At 34.0% G+C, this 25,545-nt stretch overlaps 1 protein-coding gene across 2 annotated transcripts in view; it reads right to left on the reverse strand.

Annotated features, from left to right (window-relative positions):
- LOC111501861 (uncharacterized) overlaps positions 1–22,454 on the reverse strand; it is a 31,702-nt gene extending 9,248 nt beyond the window's left edge. The window contains exons 1-9 of one of the 2 annotated variants that reach the window (XM_074177956.1): positions 22,297–22,454; positions 21,873–22,034; positions 12,917–13,044; positions 12,767–12,821; positions 12,683–12,705; positions 11,736–11,941; positions 11,303–11,385; positions 8,598–8,692; positions 3,109–3,470 (exon numbers count right to left, since the gene is read on the reverse strand). In XM_074177956.1, the coding sequence (XP_074034057.1) occupies positions 3,109–3,470; positions 8,598–8,692; positions 11,303–11,385; positions 11,736–11,941; positions 12,683–12,705; positions 12,767–12,821; positions 12,917–13,044; positions 21,873–22,003 (1,083 nt within the window). In that variant the 5' untranslated portion in view covers positions 22,004–22,034; positions 22,297–22,454. The remainder of the gene's footprint in view (positions 1–3,108; positions 3,471–8,597; positions 8,693–11,302; positions 11,386–11,735; positions 11,942–12,682; positions 12,706–12,766; positions 12,822–12,916; positions 13,045–21,872; positions 22,035–22,296) is intronic. The other variant, XM_074177957.1, reaches the window with a different exon arrangement.
- Positions 22,455–25,545: the final 3,091 nt, after the last annotated feature.

Here is a 25,545-nt window from a genome sequence, read left to right on the forward strand (position 1 = left end):
TTTCATTTCTTTCATAATTTGTGGTCAATTTCATCTTTTATCTTGAATATTTTATTGTATTCGTTTTATTGTATTTTCTTTTTTTTTGCTTATATATAATTGATATTTTAGCTATTCATTTTAATTTTATTTGTTATTTCATACATTTTGAATCATATTAGTAAAGTTTAAACTGGTTAAATTCACCATGAAACACTGTTAACCACTTTAAAACAAATATTAATAAATATGATGGAATCGACCGATACTTGATGAAAATCCATAACTAACGTATTCTAAAAACACTTTATTGGGTGATTTTCACTAGACTGTTTTACAAAAACGCAACACGTGTTTGCCATGCAATGGCTTCCTCGGGCGTGTATTGATAATAATAATAATAAATGGGCTTTATTCATTGACATACATTGTTTATAAAGAAGAAGTAGATATACACATATCAATGAAAGGGCGAAGTTCAGCCAAGGCTGTTTGACAACTGATAGCATGTATTATATAGAAATATAAAAATAATTACCTAGTATACAACAATAATAAAGGCTATACATTTCAAAGTATATATTAAAAATCTATTTAGCTTAAATAAGGTAAAATATATAGCAAATTAGCAAAACTTACACAAAAGTGAGTCAAAAGGAAAACCATATGAGCAAGGCATAACATGAATATATTATCTATCCAGAAAACTTCAGATATGTTTTCAACTTTTTCTCGAAATTATATGTGGAGTAGTGTCTAAATTCACTAGACAGAACATTATATTGTTTGAAAGAGTTGTAAATAAAACTATGAAAAAAGCAGGCTGTCGAATGTTTTGGAATAATAAAAGTGTGACGGTTTCGTGTCCTCAAATTATTCTGAGATTTAAAAGTTTTATATCTTTCATGAATATAATTTGGCTTTTTGTAAATGAGGAGTTCATGTGAATTGACGAGTAGGTGGAGCTGCCAGGTTTTAGCAATCGGTAATCAACCAGACTCCTCGAACTTGGGGGATATATGGTCGAATTTTGTCACACCATAAGAAAGACGAATGCAATTGTTTTGTATTTTTTGTAATTGGTTTACATCAAATTGTACCAAAGCAGGCCCGTAGATTATATTGCAATATGCTAATCTATACAATATGAGGGTTTCGCAAAGTTTCAACTTCAATTTGGAAGTCATATTATCTCTACTTTGATAGAACTATTTCGTAAATAGCGTTTTTAACGTAATTACATAATATATAACAATTTTCAAAAACAAAAATAAGTGAAATGATAATATCTCATGACTTCTTGCTAAGGAAAATACTGAAAATATGAAATATGTACATGTGGTTTGTAGAGAACAACTTGGATCTTGAACATGAAAAGTTTGAATCGCCCTTTTCTGGTAACTACAAAAAATTATGAACAGGGTTAGACAGGAATTTTGAACAAATGATAATAGAGGGATTAATACAATTAGAGTACACGAAAAATATTGGTGTCAATCTCAGTGGGATTATAATGGAACTTATGCTCAGGAACGAGCAAACATAGGACTGTAAATTATTAGGAGAACTGCAGAAAATCAAATAACTTTCATTTAAAAAATCAAAATAATTGCAAAAATGTTTTTATGAAGAAAAAAATTTAATTTTTCCTTCACTTTCTGTAAACTGAATGGTGAATAAGGCGCTCTTGAAATAATGTGCCATATGGAAAAAGTGCCACAGCAAAAAAAAATTGAAAAAAAAAACAGCATCATCTTTGGAAAGAGTTTATTTTGAACTTAATTGCTTTCTTCCTTCCTTCGTATAAATATGGAGAAGCAGAAAACCAAAAAACCTTTCCCATATATCTTTTAAGAAAACTCCACATCTTGTGGTTCAGATGGAAGGACTTGACACTGGTAAAATTGGCAATCAGAAAGAGACTTCAGAAATAAAGTATAGTGCCTGACAGGTCATATGAAATCATTAATTTCAATTATTATTAGGTTCTATTGAGTGAATCAGTCAGCACATGACCTATGTTAAAATGACAAAATGTGTAGTGATCCTAAGAGAAATACCAGGTAGATCCCAAGACGGAACCCAGTGCAGGCATTGTGCTGAGACTGAAACCCTTCCTCGCGTATTGGGATCTTGTCAATTTGGTCAACTTCTGAGAAACACTAGACATCATACCATTCGTCACCTAATAGCCACAACATTATCTGATAAATTCAATGTTTATGAGAAAGTCAACTGTACATCTTCCAATGTTATCATTTGAAGAATTGATATTATAGCAATAGACAGAAAGAAGGATATTGCATTCATATTGGATCCATAAGATTCGAAATAGGGTAATTCTCATCCCGCTGACGTTGACAAAAAAAAAAAGAAATCTATGAACCAGCCATCAAATTCTTCAAGGAGAAATATAAAATTAATGGTGAAATAAAAGTCATTGGTTTCTTCACTGTTGGCCGTTGAAAGTACGCATTGCCGAGCACAAGAAACACACACAGCGAGGAGAAATCAGCAAATCTGGAATAGCAGAGCACGTTTGAACTCATCAACATAACATCATGTGGTCTCAAGCTGAAATCATCCCCAAGGAGAAACACTGGTTTAGGAGAAAATTCAAAGAAGCCGCATAAATTTTGTCCAACAACGCATTTAGCCAAACTAGCGTAGCTGATACGCAACATATGGAAACCCATAATCAAGCGGAAAACGGCCAACTCCCCCAAATGGTCATCTCTCGCTAAACCGGTGAAGCGGAGAGAGAGAAGAGGAAATAGGTGAAAGCACTCGAATGACCTATAAATAGTCATCTCTCGGAGGAATACGTCCAGTCATCACCCGAAGACGATTGTGGATGCTAACAATCGAAACGTCGTGAAGTAACTTGGCTTGAAATCTTTCAATTTTTAATTTTCATTTCTTGTTAATTGTTCAATTTTCAATTGTTGCTTGTATTTTATTTCATTGTAATTTCAGTTTTTTTGCTTAATATAATTATTAAATTTTATTGATTCTTTCAGGGATTTTGAATCATTTTATATCATATTAGACAATGGAAGTCCGAACCAATGAAATGCAGTTTATTAATATTTCAATATTTTATAATTTAAATTTTTCAATATATCTCACCTTTTTTCTTGCATCCTCTGCTTTCTTTCTAGGCTCTCTTAATTTTGCAATTTGTTCTCTCAATTCTTCAACAGGTTCAGCAAGAGATTGGATTTCCTGAAGCACTGGTCTTTCTTTTGGTACATCAACTTTTTTAGGAATGTCAGAAATGATAGGCCCCTCTTCAGTTGTTGAAATAGCAGGAGTAATCTCTGCTGTTGGTAGATGTTTTTCTATGGCCGCTATTGCAGGAGCTTCTGGTTCCACAATTTCCATAGGAATGGGCTGCTGCCCAGGAGTTTCGATTTCAGGAACTCGTTCTATTTCCATTTCAGGAAATCTGGGCACATCAGCAACTTCTGGAACTTTATCCAGGAATTCACCTAAAGTATTGATTTTTGCCGTGAATATGATCAATTAAGTAGAATGAAAAACACTTTCCATTATTTTTCAAAAGTTCATCTTGATTTTTTTTAAGTCATAGCTGATAAACACAATGTATTAATGACAAGTTTCATTAAAAACCCAAGCAATTCATCCCAAGATTGACCTCAAAATAACACTTCGATATATTTATTTTACTTGAAAATCCCTATTATTTTTAACGTTATCATAATCATCTGAAACCTTTTGAAATAATTCATTATTGTGAAAAAAAGATGGGATAGCATGAAGAGAGGAATTCAGAATTACTCATAAGTCATTTTTCTAAAGGTTTTGTGTAAGTAATATAAAAACTTGAGATAAACATCATTTGAATGACAGGAGTGTTCAATTTTCAACTAATTGCTAGAAAAGAAACCAAAAAGGTTGCATTAAAACAAAAACTTCAAGAAAGCAAAGATAACCATGAGTAATAACATTTTGAGACAATGAATCAATATAAGCAGAAATGGTCAAAGAGAATGGATGAAAACAGAAGTCTACTTTGAATTATTATAAATGTATAACAACACACAAGGAACTTATAGGATTAGTTACAATGGTACCTGCAAATTGGAAAATTGTAACATGAAATCAATGAACCTGAAATGCATGGCAGGACTGATAGGATGTATAAAATTTTAGTCAAGAAATGATAGTTCTGAATGGAGTTTTCTGTCATCAGGATTTTACTGTATACTGTGAGCTAACGAAAGAAATACTTGTATAGAAATGGCCAAATTAAGTCGTTTTGAAAGATAATGTTTCAAGTAAAACATTTTCATACTGAGACCAAAAGTTGGTCCTTAGCACAGTAGTTTTCTCAAAATTACCATAGTAGATTCCTTAAAATTCCTCATCCTGTAATCACATTAGTACAGTACAGTCATTGAATCCTTATTATCAGTTGACAAAGTATTGAAACTGAAATGACATGGGTACTGATCAGAACGACCCAACCTTTTATTGAGGAATTGATTTTGCTTTTATTAATGAAATTTACCGAAAGTAAATTTTGAGCCAATTTTAATAAATTCATCAGCACTATTAATACATTCTGTAAATACATCACATCTTAGATCCCATATTACATTAATTAATTAATGTCGATTAAAATATTCCAGTATGCAGAATATTAGATAGAGTGATTCTCAATTTCAAGTTTAAATTTATAATTACGATATAAAAATTATTTACTATGAAATGTGAAATATTTCCAGTTTATTAGTTATGAATATAACTATTTGTGTAGTATTACTAACATTTAACCGTCAAGCGATTGTAATGTTATTAACTGCTCTCAAAATCTAATAAACTGCAGAGGACTCAACTTTGTAAAAGCTGCCTCTCTTTTATGAACCAATCGCAATCTATCATCTAAACGAAAGCTCTCTCTAAATAAAAGCAAATGTTAACTGTTTGCCTTTGATTTTCATTAGAAGTAGAGAATAAAGTATGTGTTTTACCATGTCAGATACTGATGACGCATGTGTAATGATTCAGTCCCCAAGTCTGAGTTTCTAGGCTCAATATAGAATGAAAGACTAAAGGAAGACATAGAGCCTAAAGGGTTGACAGAGCCAACACCTTATAAAACATAAAAACTATCCGTGATAATGATTAAGCAATTTTTACAAATAAAATTTTTATTCTGGACGCGTTTCGCTAACACTGTAGCTTCATCGGTAGTAACAGTACACAGAGAGGTATACAATTCTTATACACAACAGTAGTAGTTACCTCACTTAATCCCCTTCACCAGGAGGGGAAAATTGGACGGTGAAATATCTTGGCATTGTCCTTGATAAAAAACTCATCTGGAACGCTCACTTGGAAAAAGTTTTACACAAAGTCAGACTATCCCTATGGCCATGTCGAAGGATTTGAGATAAAACTTGGGGTTTAGGTCCCAAACAAATCCATTGGATTTATGTGATGATTGTCAGACCAATGATCACTTATGGTGGAATTGCCTAGTGGCAGAAGGCTTTACAGAAAACGGCCCAGGCGAAGCTCTGTGGCTTACAGAGACAGGCTTGTCTGGCCATCAGTGGTGCCATCAGTACCTCACCATCAGCAGCCATGGAGATCCTTCTAGATCTACCTCCTCTCTACATTTTTCTGGATAGAGAGGTTAGATGGACTGCATATAGACCTGTACACATTGCCAATTGCATAAATCAATTTAATACAGAGTGCAACAGAATGTTGATTGACACTGGAAGTCACAGCATTTTGGAAATGACCTCTGACTTCGTGCCTCCAACTGTCAACTACGATCTGCTTTATAAAGTACTGTTCCAGAGTAGAGAGGACTTGATCCTCCGGGAGAAGGAAATATTAAGAGCAGATAGTTGTTGGTTCACAAATGGATCAATGGTTCTGGTTCTGGTGCAGGTGTTTTCAGTCGCATATCCAGGACAGAGATATCAACCTGCCTATGCGAATGTATTTCAAGCGGAAATTTACGCTATTGAATTATGTGTGAAGAGATTGGTAGCAAACTGCCAAAAACGACTCTCCTCGATAGGAAGACTGAACAGATTGTCCCTGGTCTGGATTCCTGGCCATACTGGCCTGGAAGGCAATGAGGCTGCTGATTCCCTTGCAAAGGAGGGTGATGCAAGAAACTTCATTGGACCAGAACCTGTCATTGGCATCGTTTCAGGCTTTGCTAAACAAAGATTGAACACTTGGATGGCAAGAAGATTTATGGACTTCTGACAGAATCTTCCACTCTAAGGCGTTTACCCTTCGAAGCTTGATACCAAACAGTTGTTGGACTACAGTAGGGATAAACTAGGATGTCTAACAGGCCTTCTTATAGGTCACTGTCATTTGAATCATCATATGCAGAGACTCGGACGGTCGGAAGACAGTGTGTGTCGCCTTTGTTTGAAAAATGATGAAACAGCAGAGCACCTACATTGTGCCTGCCCCGCTAGGGACCGAATCAGGTTTTTAGAGTTCGACAGAGCCGTGTTCTTACCATCTGTCCTGAAAGATCACTCACTATACAAACTAATCGGCTTCGTCAAGAAGCTGGGTTTATTTGTCCGAGTGTGAATAGGTGTGAGCCACAATAAACCCATGCGGGTTGCGGTGGAGGATCGAATAGACCCACTCACTTTGGACCTAACCTACCTCACCTAATTGGTTGATGGTAAATGAGATAACAGATGTGTGTACTATTACACACATCTGTTAGCTACGGTGTTAGCGAAAAGCGTATAAATAAAAATTTCATTTGTGAAAAATGCTTGATTATCATGCTTAGTAGAAAGATTGTTTTCCACACAATTAAAATAACATTAATTTCTAATATTGCTATTTGTGCAAAGATGGTTAAAATACTTTTGTCACAGTATTCCAATCGTTATTTGTTATTACTGCAACATAAAACTGTACCCTCTGGCATAGAATAAATCCAAAACAAACATTGCTTCTGAATACTAGAATTGCAAAACTCTAATTGAGGTGGGTTTCATCAGCTGAGTGAGTGTCATCAGGAAATGAACTATACTAATTCTGAATTATTTAATTTACATTCAACATTTATATTTAACATTACTTTTAGTCACACATCAATGATTTTTTGAGTACTAATTAGCGAGAATATTTGTGAGTTTTCCCGATCATTTTTTAGAGCAGTTCAAATAAAAATAATCAATGGCCTGTTTGGAAAGGAACCTTTCTTTATCCATAGTTCTCATGACACACTTTAGTATTTCCAGACTTTCAAAAAAGAATCTGAAAGTTTAGCTCATACACCGGAGTGTATTTCATCAGTTCGGACTTCCATTGTCTAATATAATATAAATTGATTTGAAAACCCTGAAAAAAACAATTAAAAATTAATAAGATTTACCGAAATTAACAATTTCATTAAACAAAAAACTGAAATTACAAAGAAATAACATACAAGCAACAACCAAACAAATAAAAATTGAAATATTAATAAAAGCTGAAAAATAAAAACTAAAAATTATTATTAACAAAAAATGAAAAATCAAAATTAAAAGATTTCAAACCAAGTTATGTCACGACGTTTCGATTGTTAGTATCCACAATCGTCTTCGGGTGATAACTGGTTTTCACAGTGGTTTGAAATCTTTCAATTTTTATTTTTCATTTTTTGTTAATAATAATTTTCAATTTTTATTTTTCAGCTTTCATTATTTCAATTTTTATTTGTTTGATTGTTGCTTGTATGTTATTACTTTGTAATTTCAGTTTTTTGTTTAATGAAATTGTTATTTTCCGTTAATCTTATTAATTTTTGATTGTTTTTTTCAGGGTTTTCAAATCAACTTATATTATATTAGACAATGGAAGTCCGAACTGATGAAATCCACCACGAAACACTGTCAACCACCTTCAAACAAATCATACAACAGACTTAACAATTTTGAATAATGCTCATTCAATCTACAGCTGTTCTGGAAGGCGACCTGAGCGACTATTCATACTTTCCGTTTCAGAAATCGGATAAGTTGTGCGTGTTCCTTGAAACGTGTTTAAATGTTTCATTTAATATTACCAATATACTTTTTCTTCCCGTCCTCACAGCTCATTTCATATATTCCTGATTATTCAGGGTTATCCAACACTTGTTGAAACGAATAGTCGGTTTTGAAAGCTAATTTTATTGTTAGTTTTTTTAAATTCATTAGTGTAAACTATACATTTTAAATTTACTTTTCCCCGTTAACTACATTGTTCAAAGGAAGAAAAATGCCTGATTTCGGATACCAGAAATGTCTAATGTTTGAAATTGTTGAAACCAATACATGACACTAGACTTTTGGATGTTTTCGAAAGCCTGGAAATAGGAACAGTGAGATTCAGAGACAAAAGTTCCATACCAAACAGCTCATCGTTTACTACTCTGTTGAAATTAGAGAAAACATTTACGTGAAATTACATGCTAACTTGGTTGGAGAAACGCACATCGAGAAGAGGGTGGCAGTTCTGGTGTGTGAGAGGGATGTTTGTTTTGTAGTTATTTGTAAAAATAAATCGATGAAATAATTCAATTTGGACTACATAAGATATTGATAAAATCGATTTTTTTTTCAATTCAATACCTCTACCAGCATGAACAAGTGCAACTACTTCCATAACTTGGGCGGGAGTTGATGGTGAGGAAGAGGTTAAAGGAGCAACTGGTTCAGCACGAACTCTGGAATAATAGGAAGAGTTAAGATACAAACATTGGGAGAATTTTTTGCAATTCTTTCTGAAAACAAAAGATTTATTATAAACTGAGATATACGATAGAATTTTGTTACTTGATGAATATCCATAACTAATTCAAGCAACAATTTATTGTGATATTTTCAATGGACAGTTTACAAACTGGGATGTTTTTGTTTTTTTTATATAACGTCCAACTGTTCTTTAGAGACACATCGTATTACTATTATTCTGATATGTACTAGTCTATTTCACCAATTGGCAGTATGACTGATTGTTCTTTGTATATGACATATGTGACAGTTATCTTCAAACAGACCCATTGCTTATGAGTAAAAAACTGAAAGTATAAGACAAATTTTGAAAATATTTTTCTCCATATTATTTATTTTAGTATTCGACATAGGTATTTGAATAGAAGAAAACTCAAGATGATGAAATGAAAACCTAATTACTTCATAACAATACTCAATCATTTTGCGGGTATTATACAGTGCATTTCTTCAATGTCCCCCCCTTTTATTTTTAGAACGGGTCAACACAAAAAATTGAAATTTGGGATAATGAAATTAATACATGAATACTTTATTTCTAAGTGAAATTGACAGAGGAAACTTTCAAGATGGCGACTGGGCGCCATCTGGGAAAAAAAATTAAATGAAAAGGGGGGTTTGTGGCACATCATTTTGAAGCTCCTGACGACTACTTCACAACCCTAGAATATGAAGTCAATATCTTCACATACTACAAAATAGCGGATTGTTCAATAATTTCCTGAAGACAAACACATTAATATCGATTTCTTTTTATCTGCCATATGGCAATTCCAATAACCTGATAAGGTTTTAAGTTATTTTTTGTTTATAAAAACGACAAAAAGTGTCAGTTCGACAATGAACATCATTGTTTAGTTAAAATACTCTCGTTTAGTTTTCGGTTTTACTAGTAGAAAGGTACCACGTCAACAATGGTCAATTCTCGTCCATTGGAAGAAAAAACTGAAACGATTTCTATTTACGGTGCGACGCGTAACTTTCACGAGACCGAAAGGATTTTCAATGAACGTTTTCCAAATCGTCCTATCTGTAGAAAATATTTGAGGGAATTTGTATCCAAATTCACAACTACCAGTAGTGTACATAACAAAAAGCCCTCAGGTCATCCGTCCATTCCGGAAGAACAGCAAGTGCAAATAATTGGTGAGATGGTAGTAAATCCTGAACAGTCTACTTATTCCGTCGCGAATGTTTGTGAGGTGTCTCCTTCTACCGTGTGGAGACTTTTGAAGAGGAATAGGTATCATTCATACAAAATTAAAATGGTACACCAATTAACTGAAGACGACCCTTATCGAAGAACAGAATTCTGCGAAATCATGACGGAAACCATCCTACCTATCTCCATAATATTTGCTTTAGTGACGAATGTACATTTTTTTAAACGGCAATGTTCACAGACAAAATTGCCGTTACTGGAGTGACATCAACCCTCGCGTTTTCCGGGAAACACATACCCAATATCCAGAAAAAATTAACGTTTGGGCAGGAATATTGGGAAACCATATTGTAGGATCTCTATTTATTGATCAACATTTAACAGGGGAACTATATTTGAATATGCTGGAAACTACTATTGACCCTCTCATCACTGAAATCGTCGAAGCGAATCCTAATGAATTCGATATGTTTATTGTATTCCAACAAGATGGAGCACTACCACATCACTCCAGACAAGTAAGAAACTATTTGGATACTACTTTTCCCGGTAGTTGGATTGGCCATCGAGGTCCTACAGAATGGCCAGCCCTCTCGCTAGATTTGACAACTTTGGAATTTTTTATGGGGCTATTTGAAGCAAAAGTTGTACGAAACTGAACCTGCTTCATTATTGGATATACGGCAGAGAATAATAAATATTTGTAGAGATATTAACGTTACTGTGTTCGAAAATGTTCGGCGTGAAATATCGGATAGGCCATATGTCAAGAAGTTCAAGGCAACCATTTCGAGCATCTTCTGAACTGACCTCAAACTTATTATCTCATATTATGTAGTTAAATGTCAATGTATTCAGACAATTATCAAAAGTTCCATCATTTTGTAGTAGTCGAAGATACTGACATTATATTCTAGGGTTGTGAAGTATTCATCAGGAGCTTCAAAATGATGTGTCACAAGACCCCCTTTTCAATTTTTTTTCCAGATGGCGCCCAGTCGCCATCTGGGAAAGTTTCATCTGTCAATTTCACTTCAAAATAAAGTATTCATGCATTAATTTCATTATCCCAATTTTCAATTTTTTGAGTTGACCCGTTCAAAAATTAAAAGGGGGGGGACATTAAAGAAATGCACTGTATATTTAACATAACATTCGCTATTGATTGATATATTTTCCTTTCAGAAATGACAACATGAAACGATTACCTTAGAGATACCTACAAAAAATTATCTTTTTTTAGGAATTAAAATCATTATTCATCAAACTGATTTAACAAACAAATAAATGAACAAAGTTCCAAATTAAAACTTGTGGAAGTACTAAATTAATTTTTAAATAATTATTTAAAATGGTTTTAAACATTTATATAATCTCTTACCTGGGAAATAGTGAATCTATTTCCATTTCCAACTCTTTTCCTGTTAATACTCCAAAACCTTCTTCTTCCAATGCATGTTCCTCCTGTTGAATATTATTTAATTTATTTCAATGTCAAAATGAATTATTGCAATTAGTGAATTTGAATGTGAAAAATGTAAATTTGATGGAAAATACATATTATTCCAATTTTTATAAATTTGCATATGAATAATATTTAATTTTCCAATGTCAAAAGTTGGTTTATATTTTGAAAATCTCAAACATAACGTAACATAACATAAAAAATCATCAATCGTCTGACATTACTAATTTACAATTCTAATAAAATATACCTTTCATGAGCTTCAAATGAAAATTCAGGGAAGATGAGCAATTTGAACAGAAGCTATTTTCTACATGAAAAAACAGAAAAATTGAATACTATGAATTACACTTCTTCGAGGTGCCTCTTCTCTCAGAGAAATCAAGTCGCTCGTAGCTTGGGGAATGAAACCTTCAATTTCTGGTAACTGCAATTCCTCTTCTCGAAACCCTATTTCTGGTATTGATGCTACAGCGGTGGGTGTTTCAACAATTTGTTTTTTGCCTCGTTTTGTTTTGATTTTCACTACTGGAGTTGGAGGAGTTTCAAAAAGTCCTGTGGGAATTAAATGGATTACATAAAAATTACTTTTTCTTGAATTTTGAATACCCAAACATTCTTAGAAGAGTCAGAAATGCTTTATTGTCATAAAAGTTTGGGTTTTGTTGACAAAGCAGGCTTAAGAACTAAAACAATCTGAATCATTAAAATAAAGGTCGAGAATTGAAACAAGATATTAATTTGGCTCAAGCACACTTCAAAAAGTCTATGGTAAAAGTCTGTGATAAAAAATTTTATAGTTGCAATTATATTGCAATTATATCAGAAGTTGTTTTACTCTTTTCGAAACTGTTTGTAGCAGGTTAACTTTCTGATTGAAAGGGGGAGATGATTGAAATATTTTTTGCTATTATAAAGAATCGAGTTTTTAATTTGTGCTGTTGACGGGATAGAAAGAGGAATATTAAATGTGAGACGAGTGGCATAACTTTGAGCCGAGTTCGAGCTGTTATCTTTGTGCTTTTTGTGCATTAGGCAGAACTAAGATATATTCATCAACATTGAAACGTTTATTGAAAATTTCTACAAAATATACTACAAGGCAGTGTTGACAATACAATTATAATCATCAATTTTCAAACACATTCAATACAAAGCTGATAAATTTGAAATAGAATGACCTTAGAAAAGATATTAAAAGCAGACACGAATAAAAAATGTTGTAATTGTTGATACTATGACAGACAATGAATTGCATACAAACATTTCTATAAAAATCAGATTCCTAATACTTACCTTCTGCATGGACCGAAGTTAATCTATAACAAATATTAATAAGTTGGTAATGTGTCCTGTCATTTTTCATTTTGAAAACCTTACCTAACTTTGGAACCACTTGGAATATGAATAATCTGTAAAGCAGAAACAACCTGGCCTGCAAATGAAAGAATATAAATAACAAATACTATAATGTAAAATCTTTATTAGGCTGAAGTGTTTTGTAACATTAAAAAAAACAAAGATTCCTACCTTGGAGAAGAAGAACCTTCTCTTTGTAAATTTTCACAGTTCCATTCAGTAGTATAGCTGATAGTCTTAATGAAAAGCGTTTTTTAGGATCCTTTGAGGAAGTAGTAATGAAATTTGCCAACTGGTTGCTGAGGGATAAAAAAAGAAAAGCATGATATTGAAAAGTAATTCAGTAATATAATTTACCTAAATAATTCAACAATATAATTTACCTAACAGTAAAATGAGATGAAATTTGAAAAACAGCTAAGAAAATAACTCCAAATGTGTATTGTGGTACACTAATACTGAATATTAAATTAACAACTTTGTTAAGATGGTTAACTTTCAAATTTTCATCTGTAAAATTAGGATTCTTGTTATTGCAATACAAAACAGATCTGTCTGTTGAAATCTGGTTTTCCATAAATCATAGGAAAATTTGTTTTTGGAAATGAATAGACATGCGTTTAGTTTTTTATTACATTTTATCGCAATGTTTTTTTATGGATTGTGATGAAATGTTGAAAATAGCCTTAGTGTTTACAAACACTATGAATCAAATGAAAAATTTTTCAGTTGTAATATGAAGAACCTAAAAATGTATAAATAACCTCTTGATTTGTTATTACTTGTTGATTACGCTATGATTTTTTTAATAGAGTGACTAATTGTAAAACCACAAAAATATCACTTGACTGACTTCACAAAAAAATTATTCATTAGTTAGGTGTGAATAGCTGAGGTATCAAACTAACTTTTCCTATTAAAAAGTAGGGAATAACTTTAAAATATTTTTATAGGTAACCATACAAATAAAAAAAGAATCTAAAGACCATTTTTAGGTAGAAATCTGTTCTTCGCTTCTATACTAAGAAGTTCACCACAATTCTTTTTGTTTTTTAAATTAATTGTTGCTTGGTTCAAAAGTTTCGTCCGTTTTAATGTCATGCGTTTTTGTAGCTCAATAAATATTTATTCTAGTGTGTTATGGTATATACTGATCGATAGAGAGTTTTGTAATTTATACATTGATGGTGTTCATGTTTTCCAAATTTCAATTTTCTGCCTTTTGTCAGCTTATGATGTCGTTAAGCGATTTTTGGCAAAGCGATTTTTTGAAAGTTTATGAAATGTTAACCGCCAACTTTGTGAATATGTTGAAGGCAATAACCTATTGATGGATATTTCATCAGTTCGGGCTTCCATTGTCTAATATAATATAAATTGATTTGAAATCCCTGAATAAAATAAAAGATTAACCGAAAATAATAATTTTATCAAAACAAAAAACTAAAATTACAAGGAAATAACATACAAGCTACAACCAGAAAATAAAAATTGAAATATTAATAAAAGCTGAAAATTAAAAAATATTATTAACAAAAATGGAAAATAAAAATTAAAATTAAAAGATTCCAAACCAAGTTACGTCACGACGTTTCGATTGTTAGTATCCACAATCGTCTTCGGGTGATAACTGGACTTATTCCTCCGAGATCTGACTATTTATAGGTCATTCGGGTGCTTTCACCTTTCACCTATCCCCTCTTTTTTCTTTCCGCTTCATTGGTTTTAGCAGGAGATGACCTTTTGGCGGGAGTTGGTCGTTTTTCGCTTGATAAGAGGTTTCCATATGTTACGTATCTCTACGCTAGCTTGACTAAATGCGTTGTTGGACAACATATACGCGGCTTTCTTGAATTTTCTCCTAAACCAGTGTTCCTCTTTGTGGACGATTTCAGCTTGAGCCCACTTGATATTATGTTGATGAGTCCAAACATGCTCTGCTATTCCGGATTTGCTGGTTTCTCCTCGCTGTGTGTGTTTCTTGTGCTCAGCAATGCGAGCTTTCAATGGCCTCTTAGTTTCACCGATGTATGATTCGCCGCACTCGCAAGGTATCCGGTAAATGCAATTCTTGGAATCGCAGTCCGCGTTTGGTGGCCTGGTTTTTGTGAGGCTGCTACGGATAGTGTTCCCAGATCTGAAGCAGGTCCTGATGTTATACTTGGACCCAATCCTTCTTATCCTTTCCGATAATCCTCTGATGTAGGGGAGTACAAGTACTGGTCGTGGCGGCTTGTCTTCCTTGTGGAGCTCTTGCTGTCTTCTAGCTAAAGCCTGTCCTACCATCACTCTGGAGTAACTATTCCGTTGAAGGTCATTTTTGATGATGCCTATTTCTTTTTCAAGATCTTCCTTTGTATTACAGAGCTCGAAAGCACGGTCTAGTAGAGTCTTGATGATTCCTCTCTTAGTCGATTGATGGTGGTTGGATTTCTGGTTCAGATACTGTTCTGTGTGAATGGGTTTTCGATATACAGACAGCGAGGAGAAACCAGCAAATCCGGAATAGCAGAGCATGTTGGGACTCATCAACATAATATCAAGTGGGCTCAAGCTGAAATCGTCCACAAAGAGAAAATTCAAGGAAGCCGCGTATAGTTTGTCCATATACGTAGAGATATGTAACATATGGAAACCTCTTATCAAGCGAAAAACTCCCGCCAAAAAGGTCATCTCCCGCTAAAACCAATGAAGCGGAAAGAGGAAAGAGGGGATAGGTGAAAGCACCCGAATGACCTATAAATAGTCAGATCTCGGAGGAATAAGTCCAGTTATCACCCGAAAATGATTGTGGATAATAACAATCGAAAAGTCGTGACGTAACTTGGTTTGGAACCTTTTTATTTTCATTTTTCATTTTTGTTAATATTTTTTTATTTTCAGCTTTTATTAATATTTCAATTCTTCATTTTCTGGTTGTAGCTTGTATGTTATTTCCTTGTAATTTCAGATTTTTGTTTTAATAAAATAGTTATTTTCAGTTAATCTTTTATTTTTTTCAGGGATTTCAAATCAATTTATATTATATTAGACAATAAAAGTCCGAACTGATGAAATACACCACGAAACATTGTCAACCACCTTCAAAGAAACTATAGATGGATTGTCCATCAGGTTTATAGGTCAAAACATTCATGTGGGACAACCTTCCAACTAGCTGTATCTAACAAACGGTGGAACTGGAACCTATGGCATACGATAAATCCAAAATGATCAGTTCCCAAATTTCAACACGCTTCTCGACGCGCGTTTTCCCAACCGAAGTGGCGTCCTCAGGAAATGAAGTAAGCTGTCTACTTCATAACAATAATAATAAATCTTTATGTCCCGTCGATAGTTGCAGGTATGGAAATTGTCAAGCCTAATTCTGTGGGTTAATAAAAGTATTAAAAAAAAGAAAGCATCTTGGTCGTAGACAAGCGCGTCGAGAAGAGGGTTGCAGTTCTCTACCTAAATGAAGGTTATCCATTGATGATAACAAGTACGTAGTAGCTGCGTTTCTTGACTTCAGAAGAGCTTTCAAGACAATCAATTTGTCAATTCTACTCGGAAAATTTTAAAATTATAGCATGTTTGGTAATGTGGTATCATGGTTCAAAAGTTATTGGTTGAATAGGTCGCAGTGAATAATAGTAAATGATGAATTATCAAACGAAACAAATTTTAATATAGAAGTTCCTCAGGAAAGTGTATTGGGCCCTCTCTTATTCATATTATATTTGAACGACAATAAGTTTATTCAAAATTGTGAATTCATCAACCTTTTTTCAACAACAAAACAAATATAATTCAATTGATAAAAAAAATATTTCGTTCATTTTGTAGTGTCCAGGGTCTATCAGAATGCATCAAAGAAGCTCCAATAGCCATTTTTAAAGCAAAACTGAAAACTCACTTACAATGCTCTGTCTACTATGACATCTTTGAATTTAGATTTCCTCAATGTTAGTCGATAAACTGTGTGTAACATTATTGAACCAATTTTAACAAACATGTAAATAAATTTTATAAATTTTGAAATTTGGAATCCAAAAAACAGTGTCGTCAAAATGTATAATGATTATTGTGAAATGCAATATATATACCGGGTGTCCCACATTTTATGTGACAGGCAATATCTGGTTTGTTGAAGGTGATACACAAAAATGTTTCATACAAAAGTTTTAGGAGTTCATGAGAGCTATATTTTGATATAATTTTTAAATATACAGGGTGTTTGGTGTAGGTGCTACAGACCAAAATTCCATTTTTTTAAATAGAACGCCCTGTATATCATTACATATTCAGATGCTACGTTAAATTCTGATATCATTTCATGTTTGGTTTTTGAAATTCGGTTACGGCGTTGTTGAGTTATTGCTTAAAATGTAAAGTCTTGAGAACGACTATTATTTTTAAAAATATCTCATACAATTATTCTCTCTGCATCAGATCACATGAAAATTAGTCAAAATTTTGGGTGTTCGAAGTAATGGTTTCAATTTTGAGTTGTGGAATTCAGTCAGGAATCATTTTGAATATGAAACAATTGCGAAATTGAAAGGTGTATTCGAAAACAAATCTTTAATTAATAACAATGTAAATAATATAACTTGATAAATCATTTCATAAGAATGGTAGGTACCTAGAAATAAGTCATAAAAATTGTTCAAAGTGATGCCCATTAGATATTATACAGGCTTCGAAACGTCGAATCACTTCTCTCGTACAAGTCGCTCTTATAATATCAGGCGTAATATCACTGCACGCTAGTCGAATTTTCATTTTCAGATCATCCACATTCAAAGGGGGAGTAGTGAAAACAATATCTTTTAAATAACCCCATAGGAAAAAATCAAGCGGTGATAAATCTGGGGAACGAGCCGGCCACCGAATTGGACCCTTATTACCAATCCATCTATTTGGGTACGTTCTATCCAGATATTCAGTAACAACCTGTGAATTGTGAGGAGGAGCACCATCTTGTTGCCACCAAATTCCTTGTCGTTCTGCTATGGGAATATCTTCCATCAACTGGATTAAATCATTTTCTAGAAAATGTAAATATCGCAATCCATTGAGATTTTCAGTGAAAAAGTAAGGTCCTATGATGCGGCCATTGAACAATCCCCACCATACATTAATACCCCAAGTAGTTTGAAAATTACTTTCGCGGACCCAGTGGGGATTTTCTTGAGACCAATAGTGACTGTTATGTCGATTCACAACTCCATTATTGTGGAATCGCGATTCATCGCTCCACAAAATTTGACTGAATATGTTAGGACTTTCATGTAATATTACCTGAATACAAGCAATGAATTCAAGTCGTCGTTCAAAGTCCGTGGGTTTCAAACCTTGCACCAACTGAATTTTGAATGGGTGGTATTTATTTTCTTTCAGAATTCTCTGTACATTAGATTTACTCACACTAACTTCTTCTGCAAGAGTACGGATAGAAACATGTGGATGAATAATAATATAAGCCAACACATTGATCTCTAAATCTTCAGTTCTAACAGATCTCGTATGATGACGATGCTTTATAGTAGAAGGAAATGACCCAGTTCGCAATTTTTCTACAACTCTCGAAAAAGTCATTCGTGACGGAATGGGTCTGTCTGGAAAACGTTCTTGGTATAGACGTTGTGCTTGACGGCAGTTTTTCTGACATTCCCCAAAAATTAATAACATATCAATGCAATCACTTGGACTAAACGCGAAAGGCATACTGGAGTTTTCGCACAAAGAACACAGTTACTGTTTTGCAAAGAATCACTGAATCGAACTGACAAGTAGATACAATTCAACAACATTTGTTACTATGGCATCAACAAGCATAAGCTACTTGATGAAATTGTGCAATATAAAGCAATTCACCCTCAAGTTAGTCACATTCTCAAGAATTTCAATATTATATTCAACTGATATCGATATCGTATCGTAGAGGTGAGAATAATGGTTTGTATTCAGTAGTAGTCTAGTTCAATTTAATAAAAGATATAGACTGGATTCGTGTACGAGTAAATAAGTTTTTTTGAAACTTTATATTTAAGGAAAAGTGCAATAACTCAACAACGCCGTAACCGAATTTCAAAAACCAAACATGAAATGATATCAGAATTTAACGTAGCATCTGAATATGTAATGATATACAGGGCGTTCTATTTTAAAAAATGGAATTTTGGTCTGTAGCACCTACACCAAACACCCTGTATATTTAAAAATTATATCAAAATATAGCTCTCATGAACTCCTAAAACTTTTGTATGAAACATTTTTGTGTATCTCCTTCAACAAACCAGATATTATTGCCTGTCACATAAAATGTGGGACACCCGGTATATATATATATATATATATATATATATATATATATATATATATATATATATATATATATATATTTATGCTGAACTGGTTTTTCCGGGTATTTGATCCGTGTATGTGATATTATCTTTAATTTCACCAACGTTTCGACAAAATCTCATTTGTTATTATCTAGGTGTGCTGTTACGTGTTCGGAAGTCAGTTGACCCTGCTCGACTCACTTCTTACTATACTGGTAAAATGGTATTCGTTACGTGTTCACCTATGGGTGTCACACCAATAGGTGGTTCCACTTATGTTTCGCTTGCGTTTACGCAGCTATTTTTATCAAGTACTTTCTTGGTTTTTTCTCATTTTATCTTCAATCGAGGACCGCCCGCCCGGTACTGACGATGCCCAATAGGCTGAAACAGCTGTCTACCGGTGGCTCCAGGGAAAATACAACTGGAAACATACAGAACTGCTTCAACAAAGCAGTGATCGGATCAGAAACTCAGAACAATTACAGGACTTCTCACTGGATACTCTGCATTAGGAGGACACCTGAACAAAATAGGGTTACAGAGTTCTCTCTGAAGAAACTCCATCATATTATCATATTCTAATCATTTCAGTATCTTTCATAATCGAATTCACAATTGCCCTATGAGAGGAAACAATAACTTCTGTATTTCACAAAACAACTTTACGAGTACTATGAACTCTATTTCACAGGGGCTATTAGGCTATAATAAAATACCATATGATATTGAAAAATTTAATTCTTTGCACCACTTCAAATGTACCTTAGCTGAGTATTGGAAAGCTAAATATAAAACTAACTAATTATGAAACCATTTTCAACTAATATCACTGTTCAATTCATTTTATACTATGGAAAATGAGAAATATAACTTTCTATGTTTTTAACCCTTTTTATTCGTAACTAATATTGTTACTGCAGTTTTGTCCTATGACATTTTCAAACAATTACAATAAAATGAAAATAAATCATAATGTTAGCCCTTTTATATCTATTGTAGGTGTTAATAGAGGTCCCTAACTCAATTGAGTGCCTGAAATTTGTTTACCTGTACCGAAGTGGATACGCTAATTTGAAAACTGGTAAACTAGATCAATTTGATCAATTAGCAGATTACATTAGCAATGCTTATGTTTATGAATATCTAAGGATATCAAATAATTGTGTTTCCCACTTTTGCTTGCAAAGTGCAAAATTTCCGTATCGTTTAGATTAGGGAACTTGTGGTTGCATTCGTAAGAATGGTTTGAAAACGTCGAATCATTTTTACCCCGTCTGAAAGACTATCTTTTTTAACTAGTCCTTCAGACTGCACTTCAGACCTCCTACCATGCACTAACGGCTTCATCCATCAATTTATTTTATATTAGATTTTATATATTTCACTTAATATACTTCATTAATTCAAATGAGTGTTTTTACTTTCCATTAAATTTTTACCTGATGAATTCTACTGATAAATTGCTCATAATTTATTTATATGTGTAAGGTGGAAATTTCTATGAAAAGTTATTTTTCGAGATATTCTATGCTACTGCTTAATATATTATAATAACTATTGTGTAAGCTCATGCTCACAACATTTTTCAGTGTTATTATCATAACATAATTTTTTTTCAACCTTCGAAAGGCTGAGTCTGATTGCTTCAATTTGTCATAATCGAATGACTTAGGTACATTTTTCATCATTCCTTTACATGGGAATTGGACCAAGTGAAGGAATTGATGGATACTTGATGAAAATTCAGAACATATTCAAGTAACACTTCCTGTGAGATAATCACCGAAGAGTTTACAACACCGCAACACTATACAAAAGCTTCTCCAGGCATGTTCATACTCAGTAGGAACAGGATATTGTGAACTTTGAAAATTTTACAATGAAGTGTTACTTGAATAAATGATATAAACCTCATTTTTCAAACTATACTTGTGAAGTTATGAGTCGCATTGTAAAATTGTATATCCAGTTATTTAAACACGTTATTTTTTCATGTTACATATTCAAGTGGAAGGTCACAAATTTCTGTGGCAATTGTCGTGCATTCAAGTGTTCCTTATTCATCATCCGTTATAACATTATCCTTATTACCCAGACCATCCATAGTTATGGGGAGGGGGCTTCTACCAGGTTCTAACATTATAATGTATTCTTTCTACTCTCAACACAATAAATATGAATCTACCCTACAATTAAATGGAAGAGAGGTTTATTGTAACCAAGAAAAGTAAATAATTTTTAATTTCAATAAAAATAACTCCAGGTTTCAAAACACGTCTACTCTGCACGAAGTCATAGAAACCGAATCAATCTCATATATGACTTCTTCATAAAAGATGTCATTGCCTTTTCCAAATTTGTCCTTTTAGGAAAATGGAGTCCAGCAATGCATTTGTGGTTTAGACTATCACCCCTGATAAAATCCTTGATGGGTCGAGACAGTGCTGTCTGGGGTTGGATCACAAATGCTTTGTTTTTGAGCTCTTGGTTTCAACAACATTGACGGTATTAACAATTTCATCAAAACATATTAAGTTACCGTGTACTAGTCCATTCCCAAGATTCAATCGAGTAAGAGTGAAAGAAAGGTAGCAAGTTGAAGAGGAACTAAGAATATTTATTGCCTCATTAAGCACACTGTGTAGTGGGTATCAGCATTCAAATATGATTCAGAGACTCATCCAGTACTGTTCAATTTTCGCTTACCTCAATTATTAATTTGGATTTGGACTTGTAAATTTGCCACTCAACTGAACTCTTCAGATCTTGACAAAATATTGGTTGAGTGTACTTACCATAGTACAGAAATGTCGATCCCTCGTATTGTTTCTTTTGAAATAAACCTCACTCCTCGGGTTGCTGCTAGCCAAGCATGTGAGAAGTGTCCACGATGTTGTGGATTCAGTATTATCATATCAAAAAACATTGTTGTAGATTCGGAATTCAGGAGCCAACTTCTGGAATAAAAATTATTCAAAGTGCCTCAACTCTTTGCATAAATATAACATGAAGGAAAGTGCTTTTTTAGGAACTGAATACTGCTCTTATAATTAACTTTATTTGTAAAGTTAACGATATGAGTCTATTATATACATATAATGGAGTCGAAAATAAATGAATCTCGATTTTTCTTCAATCAGTCCATCCAGAAATAAACAATACAATATTTCCCTTATGAGATAAGAGCAGGTGGTTTAGATAGTTTGTTAATATATTTACCTGAAAGATTCACAAATGAACTCAAAAATATAAAATATTTATCTTTTTATATCTTCTCGGAGATTCAGAGATTCTTAGACGGTTTCGATTTTGATTCTATAATTCTTTTCCCGCCAATCCTGTGTCTGACTGAACTTCAAATGTTTTAGGCAGTGTGGCCAAACACGAAATAGAAAACTTGATGAATTTTTACGATTGAAACGCCCTCTGTTCTTAGAACATGGTCCAAGAATAACCACTTCCTAACGCTAGTGAGCAAGTTTTTGACAGTGGTTATGTGAAAAAATATAATATTGTTGTTCACCTTTGAAACAATTCCCAAATGTGTCCATGAGAAGTCAGTGGTTAAATTATTTTCTAAGTGATAACTGGAAACCATACACTGCAATCATTTTTATTTTCCAATCAGTTAATCTTATAGTAATTGAAATAAATATTGAAGCTGGCTGCTTCTTTTAAAAAAATACTTTCAAGTCCTGATGAGTCAGAGGAAGATGACTGACGATACATTTTTTTTACTATTTTCTGTTACATCCATATTCGATGAAATAAAGGACTGAGTAATGAGGTAAAATGAGATTTTGAGTAAGGTACAATTTTGTGTTCTATAAATATGGATGCACTTACTGGTATAAACAGAAAACTCAGTTCCTCATAACAAATGTGTGTTTACATTTATGATATTTTTTGAATGCAACAACAGAAACAAATTCCATAAAAGATGTCTATGAGTATTTCGTTCAGTTCATGTTTTGAAAAAGCTATCTTATTCCTAATTATGACATATTACAAAGTTTCATAAAAATAAATTGAGAGGAGTGTATTTTTTAAGGAGAGATTAGTTTCTGAAAGAAGAAAGCTTTTGCCAATCTACTTCTGTGTTCAGTTATCTCGTTTACGCCACCCTGTGCCGGGTAGTGGCTTTTTTGTCGTTCCTATCATGTGCATCCGCTCCAGTCAGGGCCGTAGCTAAAAGAAAAACCAGAGGGGGAGAGAATCCAAATTTACCCAACCCCACCAGCAAAATTTCCCAACTTTCGAAAAAATGAAAGCCGAGGGATTAGTTACTACTATAATATATTAATTATTAATTAATCAATTAATATTACTTAGCTATCCAAAGATTGGCTGAATGCTTATGCCCGTTATGGTATGGACAAACAAAAATAAATTTTGGTAATTATAAAAATAATAATGGGCATTATTCTACTTTGGATCAAGGTCCTTGGTCTTCCACCATATCCACCATGTATAGGAATATTCAGTACAAATGAAAGGAAACCACTTATTGTGCTTATTGTTTTCTGCTATTATTTTTCTATCTTCACGGCCTGAAATTTCTTTACTATTCCAAGTCGAAAAAACAGCATAATGTTGGGAATTTTGTAAAATTGTCACTTCAAAATTTGTGGACAGTTCACTACTGTTCTCTTACTTGGGAGAAATTAAACTTTTTTTGAAGTTTTCAAACAACTGAGAATTTCAAAGTATGGGAACTCCAAGATAAGCATGTTGGGAAATCCCAACCTTCTCCTGATTCTTTCCGTTTTCTTATTACTTCTCCCTTTCTTTTCTCTCTTTTTTTGAATTTTTATTCATTTTTCCACTATTATTTTTTTCTATCTTCACGGCCCAAAATTTTCCAACTTTTTCCCCAGTCGAAATGGCCCTAATGTGGGGAGCCCCATGGCCCCCTCCCTAAGGCGACGGCCCTGGCTCCAATGTGTTTCATTGGACATGAGCAAGCTCATGACGGTTCGCTGCTCAGGATTAAATTCTTCAATTTCTTATTTGACATCGGAATTTTATTTTTTGAAATGACCTTTCTAATGTCCCTGGCGTACCTATCTGTCATCCTCTCAAACTCTAACCATGACTTTTTTGGTCAGATATTATTGGTTGTTTCTCTGATTCTCTTCGGTTCGGCAGTTACCTCCTCGTTTCCCTCATCATCTCTGGCTGTCTTCATCCCACGTAAGGTTCAGCACTCCGATTGTTGAAGAGGCGGACCACGCTTTTCTTCTGCTACAAGTAAATTTCAACCCTCCAGCTTTTGGACAAGCGGATTTCATCGCCCGGTTTTCGGTTTGTCACGTCTTCTGATCGGTGAGGTTTCGTGGTATATTTACAGTTTCATTTATATTTGAAACCATATCATTCTCACGAGTAGCTAAAGCTAGAGCGTGCAGGGATAAGGCTAAAATCCTCGCCGGAGGTCACCCATTCCGGTGGACATCGCTCGAAGCACACTTAGTCACCACTGTGCCATGCATCTCTTCAGCGTGATGGTGCTATATTTCAGGATTGGGGGACGCAAGCATCACGCTCCAACTCCGCATCAGTTTGAAAAGCAGGCGACTGGAAAAAAAGGATACAGCCGCCTCCCCTCTATCCTGTAGTGTGAAAGGTAGAAAAGCCTTCAGTTTCGGGTACCCTAATAGCCAGGGGGTCGGAAAAGAGCAAGGGTTGTTCAAGAATGACCGATAGATACAAAATAGTGAGTGAGTTGAAGCAAGTTAAAGCTCAAGTGGAGAAATTTTAGGAAAGCCATGCCTGCACACCAGATGTGTATCTCCAGGCGATAATTTCCCTTTTAGATTCGTTGGATGCCGTAACAAACAGGTCCGCCGCTTGTAGGCACTCGAGCGATCATGGCGGTAGGTAGACAATCATTGCTTGTCCCGCAGCACTCATCTTTTTTTGGCTCGATGAGGACGCCCAAGTCCCTTGGAATCACTTAACCTAACCTAACACAACCTTACCTAACCCTTTTTTGGGCGGAAGGAAACCCATCATAGGCGCCATATGCTTAGTTTCTATCTCAATCCAGTAGTGTCGATCTCCTACCGACTAAAACCTCCTGGCAGGCCATGAAATCTTCAGCGTCATGGCATGTCTTTCCCAGACAATGGTTTTATTTTTGAAATAATTTTGGCAGCATCTTTATTAGGGAAAATGGTCTTGATACAGATGTCGTTTCTATAGATACAACAGATGTGTGTATCAGAACCAGCCTTGCTGTTTCAGGTTTTCGGAAAATCTTGATTCCTGAGAAGTTTTCATTACTCTCAGCATATGTAATAAGAAGCTGTTCTAACTTCTATTACCGCTTCAGAAGGGATCTTGTCTATAACTGGGGCTCTACCGATTCTGTTGATTAAGAGTTGAAGTCTCCGGCAATAATGATTTGTATCCTTTTCCCTCTAATATGGTTCATTAGTCTCATGATATATACCTCATATATTTTGT

Source organism: Leptinotarsa decemlineata, unplaced genomic scaffold (assembly GCF_025532065.1).
Source record: "Leptinotarsa decemlineata unplaced genomic scaffold, Ldec_3_MD MMD2_tig00003335_RagTag_RagTag, whole genome shotgun sequence".
NCBI lineage: Eukaryota > Metazoa > Arthropoda > Insecta > Coleoptera > Chrysomelidae > Leptinotarsa > Leptinotarsa decemlineata.